General features: G+C 37.1%; 1 protein-coding gene across 2 annotated transcripts; it reads right to left on the reverse strand.

Annotated features, from left to right (window-relative positions):
• Positions 1-244: 244 nt before the first annotated feature.
• On the reverse strand, positions 245-20,129 carry LOC141908368 (calcium-independent protein kinase C-like). 2 transcript variants are annotated; one of them, XM_074799554.1, is made up of 17 exons: positions 19,614-20,129; positions 18,570-18,633; positions 15,037-15,057; positions 13,493-13,534; positions 11,447-11,609; positions 11,092-11,123; positions 8,767-8,849; positions 8,548-8,680; positions 8,263-8,393; positions 7,932-8,016; positions 7,600-7,763; positions 7,301-7,474; positions 6,619-6,773; positions 5,988-6,126; positions 5,534-5,722; positions 4,994-5,143; positions 245-4,547 (listed from the first exon to the last, which is right to left on the reverse strand). In XM_074799554.1, exons 1-17 carry the CDS (start codon positions 19,950-19,952, stop codon positions 4,383-4,385), a joined length of 2,229 nt encoding a protein of 742 aa, XP_074655655.1. In that variant the 5' UTR covers positions 19,953-20,129; the 3' UTR covers positions 245-4,382. The 2 variants fall into 2 exon arrangements, with proteins under 2 accessions (XP_074655655.1, XP_074654878.1); XM_074798777.1 differs by having other exon boundaries at positions 4,994-5,173.
• Between the last annotated feature and the right edge of the window lie 977 nt (positions 20,130-21,106).

Genomic DNA, 21,106 nt, shown 5'->3' on the forward strand with positions numbered 1-21,106 from the left:
GCCATGCTTCTGTTTTTGTGCCAATTACAATTTATTTCATTTTAGATTGAAAACAAGAAGAATTTACATCATTATTTGTTTCCATAATTCATGAAGACTCCAAGTAATTTTCAACATACATATATATATATATATATATATATATATATATATATATATATATATATATATATATATATATATATATATATATATATATATATATATATATATATATATATATATAAATTTTTTTCTATAGTTGTAGGGCAGTCGCTGGCATGTTATAATGCCATGAGAACAATCAGATGACAAACGCCACCAAAACTAAAAGTACAAAGATAATTGAAAAAAAATGAAAAACAAAAAGATTGACTAGATTAACATACATTCAATGGTCATAAGCTGCATATCAGACAACAACCTATATCAATAATAATAATAATAATCATAATAATAATATGATAACAAAGGAGATGAGCAAATACCAGTGATTCGAATTAAACTACAGTAATTCACAACAAATTTCTCCATTCACACGAATCGTTGTGTTGAGACACTGCCACAAAAGCTGTAGTCAACAATAATAAAACAACGAAAATGGCAACATATGATATTCTAATCTATGTGCAATGTGTCAGTTACAACGTGATTTTCTGTGTGTGTCCAGTGTGCCATTTTTGGAAAATATTGTATTACGGCATTATGTTTTGTTAACAGTTACATAGACAAGGGAATATTAGATGTAGACCATATTCACATGACATCACAGAGCGCCACAGTGTCCATCTAGCGAATGCCGCTAACCAAAGTAAAGTCACAATTGACGGCCATTTTGCGGACAATATGACGTCTGAGAATATGTTCTATAGGGGCCTATGAAACTGGCGACAAGAGGAATTTGGATACAACTGCAGTCAACAATAATCAACCAGGCTAGGCGAACTTCGGTTTTCGCAGTCAGTCCAAACTACAGCTCATTCCTGTGGGTGACTATTTCCGGACTATAGTTCCAACTTACCGACGTTCGGTTTCAATCAGTCCGCAAATAGTCCAACTAACTCAGAAAACCGAAGTTCGTGGAAGAAGAAATATACAACAAGCACAAAGAATGATACCTCTGTGAAAAACATGAACATCAATTAATCGTCAATTTCTAATCAATGTTTTTTGTTGAAATTGTAGATACCTTTATTTTTCACTTTTATTGCACATTGACAAGCCAATCGGCACAAAGTATATCATATAAGCCCCTCACCCCATTTTAAGTATTTCGTCAGACGCAGCTGAAAGCTTATTCTCTGCTGCCCAGTAAATAATAACGTAAACATTTTGAGTGGATCTGGATTTGGATTGCCAGAGATTTCCAAATATTTGTTCTAATGTTTTCATAAATATGGTTACGTTGATTACTACCAATAAGCCAAAACGCGCATAACACAAACACATGCGTTACATGTCCAATAATTTTTGATAATTTGCTAGTGTTCGGCAGTCGTTGGTCAATTGGTATATTATTGTTATTCGGTATGTAATGCTTCCTTGAGGTTTTTTAGCAACCATCTATTCCATGTCAGTGGTGATCCAAGATATCATAACTCAACCGATAAGACTTTCTATCGAACGTTTGAAGCTTGAACCCAGCCAAACGTGCAATTAAACACTGAGTTGGGAATTAAGGTTAGATCTGGGCTTTTTGTCATGATTGATGTAATTAACTAACAGGTTTTCAATAGACAAAAATGAAAAAATTACTCATTACGCTTTGTATACAACTAATAGTTAATTGATCAAGTTGAAATGATTGTACATACATAGACATCCATATGTCTACATAGAAAAAAGATGACAACGATGACAGGGAAGAAAAGGACACTGGCAATGCTCGAAAAACATAACAGAGTCTGCGTAAATATCTTGAAATCCACCACAAAAATATTTCATTACCAGCCTGACAGCCACAATCACATATCCATAGGATTTCACCGGGCTATAGTTGCATTGTCAAAGCTTAGATCTAAGACCATTCTAGTCGTTCTAAGAAGCAGTCCCAAGATTTGAGACTATGTTCGGACTTGAGCCATGACTGTGTACAACTGAGCCCAGATACCTGTAAATATGAATGCGTTTTTTCAAAAACAAATTTCACGTACCAGTACTGTTACAAAATATATTCAATACGTCAATTATTTCACGACTAAAATATTGAGTTTGTGACCTCCACATGAAAAGTAAGTCAGAGAACGAACATTGGGGGACGCAGAGGGGGATAATGATACACTTTCAACATGAAAAATGAGAAACGACAAAAATACACTGTTTGTACTCATATGATGACGTGTTGGTTTGTTTAATTTTTTTGCTAAAAAGGAGGATTAATAATTACGGTTATTATCATTAACAGGACTAGCTTCAATTATTCTCTATACAAGAATAGGCACAGCACAGCCCAATAATACAATATATTACTTACAGAACACATCCACATTTTATTTATCATAATCTATGATTATTTATTGTCATTAGATACAAAACGAATTCGTGGGCGATGGATTTGTTTACTTATTCACCGATATATTTCATTATTTTGCACACGCGAATATTTCATTTCTAAGCTCGGGACGATATACAAAACCTAGCAACAGTACACGAGATGTTGAAAAATGTCCACAGAGCCTACTATCTACAATGAGAGAATGAGAGTTAGAGAGACGATTAATATGCACACTGAAATGGACAGGGTCGAGGAGTGTCATTATATCGTGAAAACTGAATATACGTAATACCCGTAACATAAATCTGTGAAAGTGTTTTTGATATCGTTACAACTACTCCGGGACCGAGATCCACAATTTCGAGTTAATTTCACCGCGCCAACGATTAAACATCAGTAGAATATCAACTGCGAAACGTTCGACTGGGTCCGGTATACTGCATTCTAACCTATCCTAAACACCGGTAGTTATGTATATATGATAAGAATTCAAGCTTTACCCACAATACGCGCGTATGGTCAGGAGTCACAATATATCATCATTGTTCATCGGCAACAAAACAATTTTTCAAATTAGTTTAATTAACTCTTATAGTACAGGTAGGAGCGCACAAAGATGAACATTATCCTGTCGCATGGATCAAACCTGTCCACAATTTTATCTACTGCGAAACAAGACGACTACCAAGACATTGTAGATATGACTTGCATAATTATAGCGTAATGATGTGATATGCATTCGCTGATTTGAACGATCAATCTACCACAAATGGAATCCCAGGTAAACTATGATCTATGTTCGTAATCATTTTTGATTTTTTCCTTCATTATTTTACCGAAACCGAAAATTTCGAATAAGATGGGATCTACTGTATTCAACCTCAATGCCGTAGAAGTAGTACATGTAAAAGGTGCAAATCTCACGGGCTGCGCTGTTCCAAAACGATAATATTGCTTTTCGTCGCTCCATATATTGATTAATTTCAATATCTTTCGATGTGTATGTTGTACGTATTGTGTTTCCTATTTGCCGCATTGCTAAGGAATTTGTACACGTAAAGAGATTCAATTCAAATCAACCGCAGGTCGAACAACTTCATCACATATATAACATATGAAGTAGACACTTAAATGCTTTGATCTGCTTCGCGCAGTCACACCAGACGGTAAAGCGTTTTTAACTAAATGTTAAACGAAAAATCATAAATCATCATTCGAAGTATGCGTACCATTAGTTTTTGGCTAATAATCTTATTCCATGTAATCATAATCCGTGAAAATCAACGAAGAACTTCAGCAATGAATTGAATGGTGCAGGAACACTTATATTAATGAGGAGATATTGGCATCGCGCACAACATAATTCCATGACTCCGACCAATGTTCCTTACTAAATGCAAAACCTGACATAATTTTCGATGAATAGACAATAATTCCTGGTATATATACACCATATATGGGAGCACGCGCATGATTTCACCAAATCATAATGCATATACACGCTATATTGCACAAATGTGAATATTCCAGGGTGATAACAACAATATATTCGGGCTAACTAATACTAATCGAGGGCCAATAAAGCATATACCCCGTATTTTCGTGAAATTCTTAAGTTGCTCTACGCTTTGGCAGTGTCGATTGAAGATAAAATGTGGTACCACAAAAATGCATCTTTGAAACCCAACAACCATTGTCTATTGTCCTTCATAGGTCGACACAGAATTTCCAATGATTAATTAAAACGCGTTTAGCAGACCTCCGTAGAAGTTAGCCATCATTGCTCGTGCGATCGAGACGACTCTGGACTTCTAGAGAGAGATAGAGAGAGATCTACTGGTATGTCTATGTTCTTGTCAGGTATCCGGAGCATATCCTTTGAGAAATTTAACTTATCGTTATCGCGATATCATGAAACAGTCATAGTGAATTTTCCATAGTCTGGATTTACAAAAGAGAATCCACAGAATTCCTCTTGATTGATTGCCTTGACAATTGATGGATCAACGGGTGTTAGTGTCGGTTCTTCCGATGTGAAATCTTTGTCAAAGTTATTCGCATCTGTTCGGGATTTCTGTTAAAAAAGAGAAACCATATTGTGATTACAACAGACTTATAGCAAGACTTATACAAGGCGTAGTGTGGGATAATTCGAACAAAAGCTGTCATGTAGTGGGGAAGGTATGAGATATCATGTCGCAGGGCAAAAGATGATCTACGTTTTTTGCTTCTTTCCACTCAGAGCAGCTGATGACATGCTGGAGATAACTGAACAATGAATTTTACATAGATAAAATTCACTTTTCATTCAATCTTTTAAATTTGTATATATTGGGTTTTAAACTAATTATCTATTCTCCACGTCGGAGTGTGGCTATTCTACTATTATGAATTTTATTTCTTTCACTTATTTTCCTTTATCTCTTACTCGTAAACTTACACACCAACCAATCTCATTGGGAACGCTATAACGTAGATTGAAAGCAACTACAATCCCGATAATTTTCAGGAGATACTTACGATCTTAGGTTTGAATGGTGGTTTTACTTTGCGTTGTTCTAATGACTCCCAATCAATTTTTTCATGGAAAAATGGATGAACCAATATGGCTTTCTCTCCGCCATGGTTTTTAACACAACCTAATCGTTTTGCAGGATTCTTTGTCATGAACTGCAAAAAATGATTGAATAGACAAAGTTCCTTAGTGATGATATGATTTAGCGGAGCTGCAAACCTCTGAAAAGTGGTAATTTCTTCAGTAACTTTTCATTGAAATATGAAAGAAAATGTACTAATTAATCAGTAATCAAGAGTAAGACCCTTAGTAACATCTTTCATATTACTGTATGCATCGAAAAAATCAAATCAGAATTTCTCATTTTAAAATAGTAACAAATACTGAAAACCAAGAACAGTAGGCAGTTCTGATTTAGCCATGAGTTATCATACCGGTACATCTCTAATTTTCTAACCAAATAACTTTGGGTAGTCTTGAAATAGAATTAAAATATACGCCTGCCATAGAAATTTACTGACTGGATAAACAGATGGTTAACTTACTCCTTTCAATGCGGATACAGCTTCCTTGGTTAGCCACACAGGATATAGAACATCGTCATTCAATATTGATTCGAATAGATCATCTTCATTGTCAGCTTCAAACGGCGGCTGACCAGCCATCATTTCATACATAAGAACGCCGAGAGCCCACCAATCGACTGATGCGTCATATTCTAACTCTTGTAGTATCTAAAATAATTGCGAAATTGCAGACTACACGTTGACAGATGAAGTCATTGTGTCATACACTAGACAGTGCTGCCACACTTAGTCAATCTAATTCTTAACTCCATTTCTTGTTCATGGATAGAAAAGGCTATAGACATGGGCAGATCTAGATCCGATTCTGGGAGGGGTTCCCCCCAAAATAGGGCATATATTGTATTGGTTGTGCATGTATCATCTATTGTTAGGCGATTAAATGACAATATTGTAATATGTTTTGAAACAGTACCTCTGGCGCTATGTAATCTGGAGTGCCACAGAAAGTTTGAGTCAGTTTGCCCGGTATCATACCCTCTTTGCACATTCCAAAATCTGCTATTTTACAATGGCCTTCTGCATCTAATAAGATATTATCCAGTTTCAGATCCCTAAAAACGAAAAAAAAAAGAAGAATTTCACATGGCAAATCGACCACATAAGGACTGGTCTAACAACTATGCTAATAACCTTAGCAAATCTTCATTGACCGAGTACATTATAAGATGAAGTAAATTTCATATTTAGTTTTGCGCGAAGGTGGAAGGTATCAAGTGGAGGGATTCAACTTTGATGCCAGCCATCACAAAGACCCCTGTTGTATATGTAGTTGAAAGTTGTAGGGTTTGCCACATTTTCATAGAAAAATCTGTAGACTGAATGAGATTTGATATTGCTAGTTATTCTTAAAGGGCGTATATCACACCTTTCAAATTCCATGTAGGCGTTGACGACATTTAAGTTGAAATTCACAATTACATAAACCTGATACGCTTAAAAAATATTTTACCTCAAATGGTATCATGTATCGAAGCGAAATGGGGATCTCAGTATCATTATTCCACTGAGCAGAAATCAGATACGTGCAATTTCTGTTTAGTTACCTGTATATGATTCCATTGTCATGTAAAAACATGAGGGCCAATGTAACCTCTGCTGCATAGAAGCGAGCTCTTGGCTCATCAAACTTGCGAGCTCTTTGTATTTGGAACATGAGATCACCACCATTTACGTATTCCATCACAAAAAACAAGCGATCCTGAAAATAAACGATACTTCGGTTTCGTGAGGCAATCAAAGATACCATCGGTGAACTAAACACAACTATACTACCAACTAGAAAACCTCCTAGGTACAAGGCTGCCAGAGACCCTACCCTAGTTGACTGACCCTAATCCAAACCCTTACACCAGAAATCCTGTATCAGAAATTGTCTATTATTAAGCCAATGATTAATATACAATGGGATATCACATTGGATCCACATATCTTTATCGTGGTATTGTGGAAAAAATAGCTGTGTACTACGTCAAAATGAGTTCAGTTCATTATATACAATGTATTGCAAAATAAACCCATTTGGGTTTTAAGCAAATTCATCATTCACCAGGTTTGAGAACGCACCAAATATTCAGTATGTCAATAAAAGTTTATCACAAAGAAAGAAATCAGAACATCAGATGGTAGGTTATTCCAAGCATTCAGTACTCTAATAAGTATAAACAAATATGGTTGATTTTTGTGCGGGCATTCCTTCTAACTACCTGCACAGATCTAACTACCTACCTTGGTTTGAAAGCAAGAATGCAATGCCGTTAGGAACGGATGTTTCGCTGACAGAGCAAGAATACGTTTTTCAGTCATCGTACATTCAACATCATCATCTTGGATGATCACATCTTTCTTCAGAACTTTGATAGCATACACATCATCAGTGCCTTTCTTCTCTGCCATCATTACCTGAAGGGACGAACACAAAATATCCATCGATTCGACACTTAGATTTAGTACATTTCCTATGTCCCAAACTTTTGATTTGCTCAATGTATCAACATTATCTCCGACTTATTTTCACTTTGTATTACCTTGCCGAAGCTTCCCTTTCCAAGTACTTTAATGAAATTGAAGTCAGCTAAGCTAATTTGTCCTCTTCTGTTGCGTTCCATGCCAGGGCTACCAGACTCATTTGCTTCGGCAGCCGCTAGTAATGCCTGGTTTATCTCATCCATATCAAGATTTTCATCTTCATCTGAAATCATTCAATACAATCCGATACAAAAATACAATGCACAATTCATAACGTCCAACAAAGATTTGAGCTTGGACATCAAAAGATATTATCAACCTACATGTCTTTTGGGCTTATGAACAAAAGAACCTGAAACTTAAACAAGCACATATTCTAATTCATACTCACCTGGAATCATTGGTATTGGAGATGAGTGGGATCGGTCGTGCATTCCACCAGTGCCTATTTTGTTTGGAGATTCACTGATTGACGGCTGAAATACAATTGCACATGAAAGTACCGGGGTAGGTTACAGATACGCATGGATTTTTGTGTCTCCAACACTTAACCACAAGTCAGTTAACCTTGCCAAAATCAAGCACTACATTTTTTTCAGGGAACAAAGCTAGAAACTCTTTCAGAATACAAGATTAACCAGTTCACGGTCACTATTTCGCTTAATTTTAGGGACCATGAAATAAAGTGCCCATACTAGTAGATTGTCATTGCTTTTATTCACCTTTTTTGGTCGAGAAAGTTTGTCTCCTGAGATCCCAAGCTGTTGCATGATTGCTGACATTTCTTTCGTGTTGATACCGCAGTTGTTTGGTACGTTCTTCTGACAGCGTTTATGTACATTCATTTTACACACTGAAAAACAAAATTCAAAATCTTTTTTTGTGAAGTCTGTAAAATTGTGGCAGAATAGTTCTAATTTTTCATCAACGTTTGATTTACAGTTCCCTAAATGGCGCATTCCGAATGTATTTGGTAATAGACGTTAGATCTAGATATCATATCATACCTTCACACTGTAAGCCTTGTTTTCTCAAACCGTACAATAGGGACCCACAGTGGTCGCAAAAAGCCGGCCGCATGTAACTATGAACTTGAAATCGATGTGGAACATTAATGTTAAACCTACTTCCACTTGTTGCCTATAGTCAGAGCAGAAAAAACAAAAACAGTTACCGATATTCAAGTCCTCGATGAGAATATATAGATTTAAATCATGAATAATTACCTCTTCAGCCGCTGCATCCTTCATACCAGGACATTTTGTCACTACAATGTCATGACATCTTTTATGAACGACGCAAGTGCAAACTGAAAAAAAAAGAAAAATAACATGAAAATACGGTTTTAGAATAACAATTAATAGATATTGACGAGTATCAGTATTTTCATTCTTAGTTTAATCTTCAAATCCAAGAAAAACTAGGAAAAGAAATTACGCATATACGACAAGCAAGCACTGGCCAAGTGGACTAGTTCCGTTAGTCTAATGGTTAGCACGCTTGCTTTCTACACAAAACCTGGGTTCGATTCCCGTTGAGTGCCCGTAATTTCACTGTCACTTCTCTTAATCGTTACACTGATGGAGAACCCGAATTGAAAATGAATATATGATAATAATATACATAATACAAATCACCTGAGGACAGCTGAAATTAAAGGGGAGGATGCATATAGGACAAGCTGTATAACCACTGGCAAAGTGGACTAGTTCTATTAGTCCAGTGGTTAGCACGGTTGCTTTCTGCGAACGAGATCCGGGTTTGATTCCCGGCAAGTACGCATAATTTCAGTCACTTCTCTTAATCCTTACACAGATATTGGGTACATAATGAGGGCGGGCTTGTGAATAGCATAATGCATCCATATTCTTCTTTCAATCAGTACGGTAACTAATTTGAGCTTAACTTTCCAAAATTCAAAGCTTTTCAAGGTATTCGATTACGATATCGAATACCAGTAGCATAATATACTATTCACGGATTTCAAGGCCCTCGATGAACCCTGATCGCGTAATCACTCAACAGCCTAAGCCTTTGATATTGGATAGCACTAAAATCAACGGCAGGTTTGCGGAAATATCCGATTGTGGAACTAAATCAGTTCAGTTACCGTGTAGATTTATCTGACACATAAAAGCGGTCGTAAAATCTATTTTTGCCTCGACAACGAATTCATGTGGATATTCTTAATTTGTTACGATCGTCGCGTACGAATCAAATCGTGTATTCAACTGCATTTAAGCATTTAACTATTTACTAACAAGCATTAAGCACTTCAAGGGAACTTGGGGACTTTCAATATATATATATATATATATATATATATATATATATATATATATATATATATATATATATATATATATATATATATATATATATATATATATATATATATATATTATAAAATACTACGCTATAAAATTGAATATACATGTATTGATTCCCGACAAGCAATAGTTCGAATAATACCACACCCCTGCATTATTATTAGATATGGAAACACATGAGAGATACCTCGATTAACCTTAGGGTATACGATTATCATACACGCCGTACATGAAGATGAAAATATTTCGATGAAAAGTAACGCGGGGAATGGATCAAAAATCATCGCCGAAGCGACGAGCGCATTTTACATTACGCAGAAAATGACGTGACGTAGCGACGAACTCGACGATAACGTCCACGATGCGAACCGATACGCGAAAATGAGAATACGTCCCGCAATAAGATTTAATTGACATAAATCATTCAAACCGGAGATGCATGGACGCGTTCCGAAATATGCATCCGAACGAGTAACACTTGTCCAAAAATTTATTTCAATAAATGTGAACACACACAGTGGCCACTTCTTTTGGTTTTTTGGACTATTCCCTCGAACATGAAAGTTGTTTTCCCCGACTCGATCTGCTAAGAATCCAATCAGTTAACACAGTCAAAAAAGAAAGACATAGACAGAAACTGTTTGAATTTATACACGATCTAGCAGTGTCAACAAATTCCCCTGACTTTTTCAAAACAAAATTCCTCGACTTTACCGTGACTTTTTTAAAGAAAAGGAAATTCCCTGACTTTTCCTGATTTCGAGGTTTAGCGGCTGATATATCGATCCGCATTGTGGGTGTTTACTATAGTGGAACCTTATCTAATGTCTTTTCAGGGGACCAACGAACCGTCATATCCAGAACAAAATAAGTTAAATGTCCTTATTTAGGACAAAATTCTAGGTTTGTCACATATATCCGATACTGCTATGACTAGGTATTGCTGTATCGTCATTGTGTAAAGAGAATAATCCGCAGCTTAGTTTACACATGCACATTGTACTCGAAGGTTTTTGATGAGATATTCGCTTCGAGACCGAATGCCGTAGGTAATAAACATAACAATACATCAGTGGCAAGAAATAAGATTCGGAATAGACCTATTATCGTCAATTAGTCGCGGTAAATGTCATCGATCGTGCAGCTCGTTCGGATGCTTAATTAATTGTTTGTATTCGGCTGCGTCGTAATATTCATATTCACCGCGAATGAAAGACTTACCTTGACATTGATATCCTTGCTTGCACAAACCCCTACCGAATAGAGAAAACATCAGCATTGAGATCGAATTGTAACGTAGGAGCTTATTCAAAAATATCGTACATACATCCACAGCCGGTTGAAAATATGTTTCGTGACTGTTCAGTACAAAGATTTGGCATCGAAAACACCCGATAGTTTTGATTTTAAAAGCTGAGGCCCGATTTCGAAGAGGTTGAACTAAAATTTCCGATTACGCTAAAACAATTTAGTCCCAACCCACAGCTACTACGAGTATAGGTAAACGTGTTTGAAATCGTCTTCATATCTGATGATAAAAATCGACGAAATACGAAATACCGCGAGAAATACTGACCAGATGAAACCGGTACATAGTGAGCAGAACGTAGGCTGACGGAAGAATGTTGCCATGAATTTGTGCCCATTGACTTGATGCACTCGACGCCGGATTGCACCGCGTCTACGATTAAGTAAGCCTTCCTTCTCCCTGAATACGCGTTCACATTCCTTCGGAGGTTCTGCAAAAACAAATAAAATATATTCATACGTATACGTAATGCCTTAGTTTCTTATATCAAATGATTAATCTAACCAATCAATTCAATAACGATGTCGACAGTCAAAATTACGTGTAAAACATCTTTTTTTCAGCGAATTTCAGGCTTTGAAAGCTGCAGAAATATTTTTCAAAGCACATGCTCATCCATGTTTTGATAGCCAAAGTATTTACACTGCTTCGAACAATTGGTGAAGGAAGTTGTCAGAAATAAGTGATTTATCTTATAATCTTTACTAATCATTTTTCTTTCTTTTTTCATGCTTTTTAAGAAGCCGTTGTTGACTTTCCAGGGGTAAATTGCTCATATTTGCAATTGAGAAAATAATCAAAATTTTCAAAAGATTGCAAAAATAGATCGCAATTTCATGGCCTTATGAAATTTAAATAAATTGGCAGTTAATTGTAAGTTAAAATCCACTATATACAGAAATTTACCCAATTAAGCTGTTGTTTATTTTTAGGTATTGCCTCTGATGATGATCTCTAGTGAGAGTTCGAAACATTGTGTATTTTGATTTAATTCTTGATAAAAAAATTCAATTTTCATCTCATAAATTCTGTAAATAGTGGATTCTGAACTTATCATCAGTTCTCCACGTCCAAATGTGATTATTCTACTACCAGTCTACTACCAATTACATATGAACTGGAAGGCAAACTTCCCTAATCAGAATTAATGTATTGGAGCGTTATTACTATTTTTCCTAACTCAAAAAGGTGCTACATTTCAAATTACTAGTTGAGTCGATTTCACATGCTGAAAATATGAAGACTGGTTTAGGATACATTTGATTATTGTGTAAGCACATCTTTATTCGATAATAGACCGATTTTCTGTCCGAAATGAATCAGAAGGACTGGAGACTTAGGCTAAAACAAGAGGGTTAGGGAAATTCATTGGCAATAACACCAATTCTTGTAATACAGAGGAACCTCGTTACAACGATCTTTACTGGACTGTAAATATATTTGTAATAACCGATAGTTTGTCATATCCAGTATGAAATCAGTTAAATTTTCTCACTTGAGATGAAATTCTAAATTTGTACAGTATAGTATAGTAGTATTTATTTTCATTTGGTTGTTACATTATTACATTATTGATATCATATAATAAACAGCGAAAAAAATGTAACAGGAAAATTATGTGGGCTATACGGAGAGATTTGTTATATCCGATGAATCGTTGTATCCGAGTTCGTTATAACGAGGTCCCACTGTAATAACATACTCCGCATGCACGTCAAATATGTCAATTGTTCTTTAAGTTTCAAAGGTGCTCCGCTACTGTCAAAAACCGTTTAATCCATAATCTTCGATACTGAATACCAATTAGGGATCAGTCATTTATTACGTACGCATAAAATTTGACTTTTTCAACCCCCCCTCTCCCCTGTACGCAAAATCGGACATTTTTTCATATTTATTAATCTAGTATTAAGTAGTTTAATCGAAAATGAACTAACAATTATTCAGATTTTGCGAGTACTTCAATATTTTTGGGAGTAGTTGAGGATTAAAAAGAATAGAAACTACAGTCAAATAGTTTTTCGAACCCCAGGTTTGGTACCCCTCTTATTTCCTGCCAGTCCGCGCGATCACTCTGCCATCTCATCATACTAACACACTACCCGGGGATTATATATATATATATACATATATATATATATATATATATATATATATATATATATATATATATATATATATATATATATATATATATATATATATATATATATATATATATATATATATATATATATATATATTCATATATGAATTATGATATCGAAGAAAACTAACATTACATCCCTGTCGGAATCTAATCCAATGTCTTACCTCTGTAAGCATGCTTGTCTCGAGGAGCAAGACGTGAGTTGCCTGTGGGTGACAATAATTCAAAATTCAGTGAAGGTACACCATATATATATATATATATATATATAAACAAATAAACTGAGCAAGGTGGTAAAAGGTAGCAGATCATATAATATATGGATCATTGTATATATGATAACGAGGTGAAATCACTAAAAAGGTGAGATTTTCCTGGTCGAACTGAATTCAGGATTAAATACGGATAGGGGTTCATACGAGGCATTTAGAAATGTCATACCATATTTTAGTATCGAATCACACATATATATACATCAAGGATTCATGCTAATAACGGTGACAGTTTAAAAGCTTCTGTTTTACAATTATGGAAGTGTGATTAATATAGCGAGGTCACTGTACGGTGTCCATCATCGCTGATACGGTAAACCTCGCTTCATTCGGACTAACAGGGACCGACAAACTGGGACCGGAAAATTGGTCCGAGTTAAGGATAGAAAAATTAGCAAGTTGCAAAAATGATTTCGAGTTAGTAAAAAATCAGAGTTGGCCATTTTGCGAGGAAGGCGAGGTTTACTGTACATAGTTTACACATAGGCCTAAACGTCTTCTTTTTCATTACTAAGCAACTTTTTATTCCGACATGGCCGCCATCATTTCTCATCGAGCACGCGGAAAGGGATTTTCGTTCCAACTCGTCGATGCGATGCGATAATCACATATTGTCGCAATATCGCAAACTATAGCGAGAAGCAAATAATTCTATGGACATGTCAGAAATGCTTATTCTACGCCGACAATGCGATCGTAATGCCCTCCGCAGTGACCGTGCCGAATGACAGATCCAATTCCACAGTTAGGATACTGACTTAAGACTGGATTTATTCAAATGCCGGATTACGACTGCGACCCCGAGGGCATTTACAATAGTGCGACTATAACATATTTAATAGCTTAACGAAGCGTGGAATATACCCTCGGTATTTGTCTACGACAAATATATTATATCGACATCATCGTCGCCGTCGCGATATCTGCTAACGATTTAGGTTCGCGCGCGATCGAAGGAGGTAATTATAGTACGGGCCCCGACGAAAGTTCCATAACGAAAATGAAACTCGATTGCTGATTGAATGATGGTTTGAACAGGGGAGCTTCTCCTTCGTTTGAGCCATACGTTTGAAACCGTTTTGAAGCGTAAAACTAAACCTTCATAACCATCATTATTTATTTCCATGACATCAACTTAAGTTAGTAACAATATTAGTGAACGATCAAGCTGTTTTTAAGCTTTTTATTTTGATCATTCGTCTTGAGCAGGGTGGGTCACCCGACACCCACACCCTCAACAATTTTTTTTTTCATCCGCCAGTTAATGATAGCAGCTGTAAAATTTCTTGGGTGGATTTTCAAGAGAATAATGACAACAGCCTATGTGACAGTGCTAAATTGTATCTAATCTGTCAGCACATATATGACCCCAAGCGCTGATGTGCAAGATGCAATATTAAACACATCAAATAGGCAGGATTTATTCATCCACTTACCTGAGCCATGAATGATTGGTTCTGAAAAATACGAGAAATACGGAAATTCAATTAGGCCTATCGATTTTCATCATCACAATTCTAAATCATAGTGTAAAAATAAGAACATATATTCAGGGCTCAATTTTGCCAGTATCCCAGTATCCCGAAGGTACTAGCGTTTTTGTCGGGATAGTATAAATTCAAATGAAACTATCCCATTAGGATACAAGAGATGTTTTTATCTAATACTTTCCAGCATATTCTTGATTAGAAACTTACAATTAAAGGTAAACTGGGATACCGAACTGTGTTACAGGATATTGACAATGGAGCATCTTTTATCCTGAGAAAATACTCCCTAGAATCTTATGAATCAAGCCTTGATAGAACATTTGGATGGAGTATCATCCATTTTGTTCATTCGCCGCCTTGGCCACGCATCATTGAAATGATCCGATATTCAGGCCAGGATATTCGGGGCGTTCCTTTTTCCGAGAACTAATAGCGAGGCCATTGTTTGGAAGATTCTAGATATAAAAGATTCCAAATCCAAAAACGCACCTAAGAAAACCTACGAGTTGGGGTGTCACGATGAAGAATAACTCGCGGAAAAAAAGAAGCGACGCCGACTTCACCTCCAGAACCCAAGTAGGAACCTACAGCGCATAATTAAATGTCCAGAGCCGACTTATGTCAGCCATCGATGGAACCGACGATTTATACGGGAAGAACTCCGGCTCGCTAGTTCACGCTGTTCGAGCTATGCACGCCGATCATATGTACAGTATAGTAGTAGTAGTAGTTGTAGTACCAAGAGAGAGAGAGAGCGCGTTAATGAAAACTCTCAATAAAATATCCCTGAAAATATGATGGCTGGTACTAGAGTGAGAGAGAGAGAGCTATAGTATAGCTTCGCTACAACAAGCCATAGTCGAGTATAGTTACGCGGCATCATGAAAATATTATCAATAATACAGGCCTACATATCGAAAAACGCGATAAAAAACCGAAGCTAAATCAGTGCTAAATCCATACAGTAATACAGGTTACATGTATGCTGAATCGAAACTATACTTTCACGTGCCGAAATCTGTCGAATGTGATTGAGAAAAGCGGGTAATCGGTCCGTCAGATTCTTAGTTGAAAACGATCGTATCGTATCGGAATGAATTTTCCGACCGTTCGAATTCTGTAATTACGATATATAGGCGTACGTAGGCGATTCCGGCGTAGTTGCCGAGTTAATACACGTAAGAGGGGGATACGAACGAAATCTATAAAGCCATCAATATATAATAAGGAGCCATCGAATATAATAAGGAACCGGAACGAAGCAGGCGTAATTTCTACAGAGGTGTCGAAATCCATGTCTATGGGTGCTGAAAGACCAAAGATAGTGATAATTGAAACTGCTTCCACAACTGAGCAGATTTGTCATCCAATTTTAGCATCATAATATTTATGACGCTGGCACAAAACTCTATGGCAGAATGTTCAGTAAATACAGTTTCATCTCCAACAGCAGTTGTCATGGCAACTGATCTGGCCTGATAGATCAATGCAGACGCGCTGGATGTATCGAAAGCATGTCGACTCGGCAAAGCTGACCAAAAATGTCTTAAATCTGAGCAATAACGCGTACATCTGACAAAAAGCCACGACGGACACCGACCGGACGATGCGGGCCGCACGGGTCGAGGAAACGCGGCGTTTTGAAATCGGCGATTCGAAATTATCGGCCGCACGATCGTGAAACGACACTTTTTTCGCTCGTATCCGACTAACATTCGAAATAAACGGCCAAACAGTTCGAACAAACAGTCGCATTAGGTAGAATTTGTTATCATCGAGCAGCGTGATAGGCTATGCGCGACGGTTATAGTAGGCTGTGAGCGAGACAGCGTCGCGAAGACATCAGACATCGCTGCTATTCTATTCGGAAGATGATACATATTGATTTACACACATACAGACACGGACAGCTTCACCGTTCAATATTTCAATCCATTATGAAAAAGCTTATTAGGTTCCAGTGGTTGTGAACGATCGAACGCCGATCCGGCCACGGCAACGGAGCACGCAACGTTGTGACGAAACGTACGACGACAATCGCCGATGTTTCGCTTTATTCGCAAGTTTGAAATGAAATGACCCATGAATAATGCGGGCGACGTTTTCATCTTTAAAAGTACCGCCACGATTCTGTAATAATCTATAAAATATCTATGAAATATCCTTAAAAATAGTAATCTATATAATAGTCTATATGATAATCTATTATATATTCTATTATAATCTATGAAATATCAGCCGCGATCACACGGAGATGATTTGGCCCGGATCAGGCTCGGGCCAAATATGGCCCGAGCCTAATTAGGGAGCGCGTTCACACGCAAACCATTCACTCGATACTAAACAATTCTAAAAAAAAGAAGAGTGGATGATTTCCGGTGCCAGTTGCAATTCAAACGCAATCATTTGTCTGGTGCTAAAATTAGGCTCGGGCCTGGTGCGACGTTATTGGTCTGGCCAAATTTGCCCCGGGCCAAACAGGCTCGGGTCCATTTGGCACCCGTGTGAACAGTTGCTCCGGGCCAAAAATGCTTGTGTGATCATGGCTATCATTAAATTAAGTATCAAAACATCGAACGGAAGATACCTTGCTGGGGCAGATATATGAAAATTGGAAGGTATCTAAAAAAGAAAAGGAAGCCCATTCCATAGATAAAACAGCTATGCCTAAGTCCACAAGCGGGTTGTATGACCATTGGGTTGGATAGTGTTGAAGAAATACGCCGGAAAAGATGCAATTTTTGAGAGGACGGGTATCAAATTTATAGGTCTTAACGATCTCCGTATTGACGTAAAGGTCAATCTCGATGGCCAGCACTCTCAAAACCATCATCTAGATCCGACCGAGCCTTGACATATTTCATGAGAAATAGGTGACAGAGATCGGCTTTTTTTTAATTAAAAAACCCTGCCAAGATTGATTAGATTTAAACTGTCTTGACAATGTTTCTTACAAACAAAACTACACTACCGGGCACATTTAATTTCTTGTGGAAGACCGAAGTTGTACCACTACACAAAAGCTTGTTATACTTTTTGGGCTTGTTATACTTTTAAGTCTGGCCTCGAAGTATAGAAAAACTGACGTTCAAACACATTCGCTCAAAATCCTTTTTGAGAGGATTCATGTCATTGCCATGTGTTTTACCTGAAGCGATACAGGAGAATAAGATTTGCGGATGGCCAGACACCAGATCGGATTGCATTGTCCCACGACTTATCAGAAGGTATCCAGGATACATAAGCTGAACGTTTCCATCAATTCAAGTATCAGAGGAACAACCGTAGCCTATCAATAATTCTTAATAAAACTTATCATATGATTTAACTTAATCTATTCTGATCTATTCGGTAAAATCTTGTCAAGTTGGTCAGATGAATATATAGGGCCTATCTTTCATTTCTAGGAGAATCCGACTTACACAATGACAATTGCTAGGGGACAAAATAGGATGGTGTTGGTAACTCAAGAACTTTACCTTCAGTGGATGATCCATTCAACTCTATGACAAGATGAACTTTCCCATTTGGCTCCAAATCCACCTGGAAGAAGATGAACATATTCAGCATAAGGAAAAACATCTTCTTTTCCAAAATTAAACAAAATAAAATCTCATCAATGACCCCGTCTAATATGAACAACCCTGACATTTGTATCAGCCTTACATACCATGAAGCCCCAATTAAGAAATCAATATTTCACTGGAACTGAAGTAGTTAATTGGGATATCTTATTGTGCAAGGATTGATAGAAACGCTCAAAACTTCACAAGGTCTGTTAACACCATTTTTATGTGGGATTGACTTAGGCCTACTCTTGGACCTCTAAAGCCCCCATACTATGAACATGTATAGGCAGCTATAAAATTGAGAAAATGGAAATAACCGAGTGACCATTAAAAACACTGCTGCTGGTAGTGCACCATTCTGCCAGCTTACATATGGATAGGTCTAAGTTATAAGCTGTAGTGTACTGACTAATACAATCAATGTTCGGGGTACTTGTGTGTACTTGTAATCCATATGTTATAACCAGTAGTCAATATTTATCATATGATGCTACTAGCTAGTGCTAGATAGAGCCGAATTTCACAAAAACAATCATAGAACCAGTAGCAGGTTGTCAACTGGTAATCCTTAAAATCTAGTCTAGGCTAAGCGTTTTTTTTTCAGGACCAGAATAAAATACCAACCCTGTAAATCCAACACGTCAAGAGATGGCTTCAATTGACCCAGTCCAATTAAGGGATTTGTACATAGATGTAATTGTATCATAAATTAAGAGTTGCTACATACATGATGGGGATACGGGTCGGATTTACAACCTATAATTCTCCTCTATGATTTGACGCCATATTAAACATTGAAAATGAACTAATTTCATCAACTGAAGGGTCAGACACTTAACCTAGAACTATGCAACTGGGTTCTGATGCGGATAAAGCTAAGACAAGCACGCTGTGGTCAAACAAAATCGCCACGTTTCGGTCTTTGACGTTTCAAACCAACACCAACGAACCTACCCATATATCAGAAGCTTGTTTCGATAATACGTCGAACGGCAATGAACAATTCGCTACAAACTCGTCCGGTGGAATGGCCGCGTCATGGAAAACCGTAACTCCTATCGACTGACCGTTAACGACATCGTAGACGAAGTTTTCGTTCCACACCGGTTTGAACGTTTTACCTTTCGTTGTCGTTTTTGCGATATGAACGTCATCGATGTCGATCGATATGTACGGGTCGAGTAACTGTGAATTTTTACTGCCCCCAACTGCGTGTCTGGTGGCAAAAGGTGTCGGTCGTAGGTCCACGGCCTCGCAGATTTTTACTTTCACACTACCGTTGAAATAAACCATCGTGTCTGTCGTGGTCCTCTCTCTCTCTTTAAAATCTAGTCTACACTCCTAGATGTGATTTAAACAGCGCATTACGCGCGAATGCAAACAACGAACGATATTCCCGCAGGTAGGAACCAGATTTTTGCCCCGAGTGGCAGCTAAATTGTAAATATTAATCCATGTTGATGTCTTAAAATCGTGAAATCATCTAAATGACAAGAATGAGGAAATGAACTCGATGCCAGTTCCCGAGTATGTACAGGCGGACTACGAAGGGCTTCACGTCCTAATTAGCACATCGATTCTGAATGTGGACTTTTTATTTTACTGGTGACGAAACGTTGGCAAGGGGGCATAAGTCACAAAGCGACTTAGATAAAATAGATAGAAAAATACTCATAAATCTTGAAGGTTTTTCTTCAAAATTGAAATTGACTTCTGAAAGGATGTTTTTTTCTTTTATATCCAAAATGAAAAATATTGCAAATATTTCATATCATGCATGTTCGTTTTGTTTAGCTGCCAGGGACAGTTTCATGAAACTAATGTCCTCATTGAAAACATGAAGTACCGAAACTAATAGCAATTAAATCAAAAAATTTAATATAAAATGTTTCACTAAATCAGCAAATGCCTAATTGTTAATGAAATGGGTACGATTTCTGATAGATTATTACTTTCAAAATGTTTGGATTGCTAGAGGATGATTTTACAGTACTACAGTAATTTAAATAATCAGTACCGGTATGTCTAATTTTATTTTGTAAATCTGTGTTTGATGGGCTAGCGACTGGAAATGACACTTTGACATACAATGTTAACTAATTAACTACCTGGATACTTTGTATGCAAAAATAAAACAACGGCCAAGTGTTTTTCAACTCCTATGCGAGAGAACTTGAAATGAACCATTGAGTTATTCATTATTTTTTTGGTTTATTTCTCAAAGTTCGAAAGCCAGCAGAATTGCAAGGTACTGGGTCTGGGAGGGCGAGACTCCCGAGGTTGTACGAAATCAACGTTTCAGTGTTTCAGCTAACCTTTAGATTCTATGCTCTAGCAAGCGCGCCTACGGAGACTCGGGGAACTCCGCGGTTTATCTCATTTATTTCTTGCGCGAAACAGCATCCGTAATTTATATGCGCTTGCGCATTGACGCTCGGCTAAGATTA

This window comes from Tubulanus polymorphus, chromosome 1, assembly GCF_964204645.1.
Source record: "Tubulanus polymorphus chromosome 1, tnTubPoly1.2, whole genome shotgun sequence".
Lineage (NCBI taxonomy): Eukaryota > Metazoa > Nemertea > Palaeonemertea > Tubulaniformes > Tubulanidae > Tubulanus > Tubulanus polymorphus.

Coding starts and splice junctions, on each gene's coding strand:
- LOC141908368 (XM_074798777.1), bottom strand. CDS start 19,952: ATGGTTTATTTCAACGGTAGTGTGAAAGTAAAAATCTGCGAGGCCGTG. Junction 18,634..19,613: donor AACAAGCTTCTGATATATGG/GTAGGTTCGTTG, acceptor ATCTTCTTCCAG/GTGGATTTGGAGCCAAATGG. Junction 11,610..13,492: donor AGACAAGCATGCTTACAGAG/GTAAGACATTGG, acceptor TTGTTTTTGCAG/AACCTCCGAAGGAATGTGAA.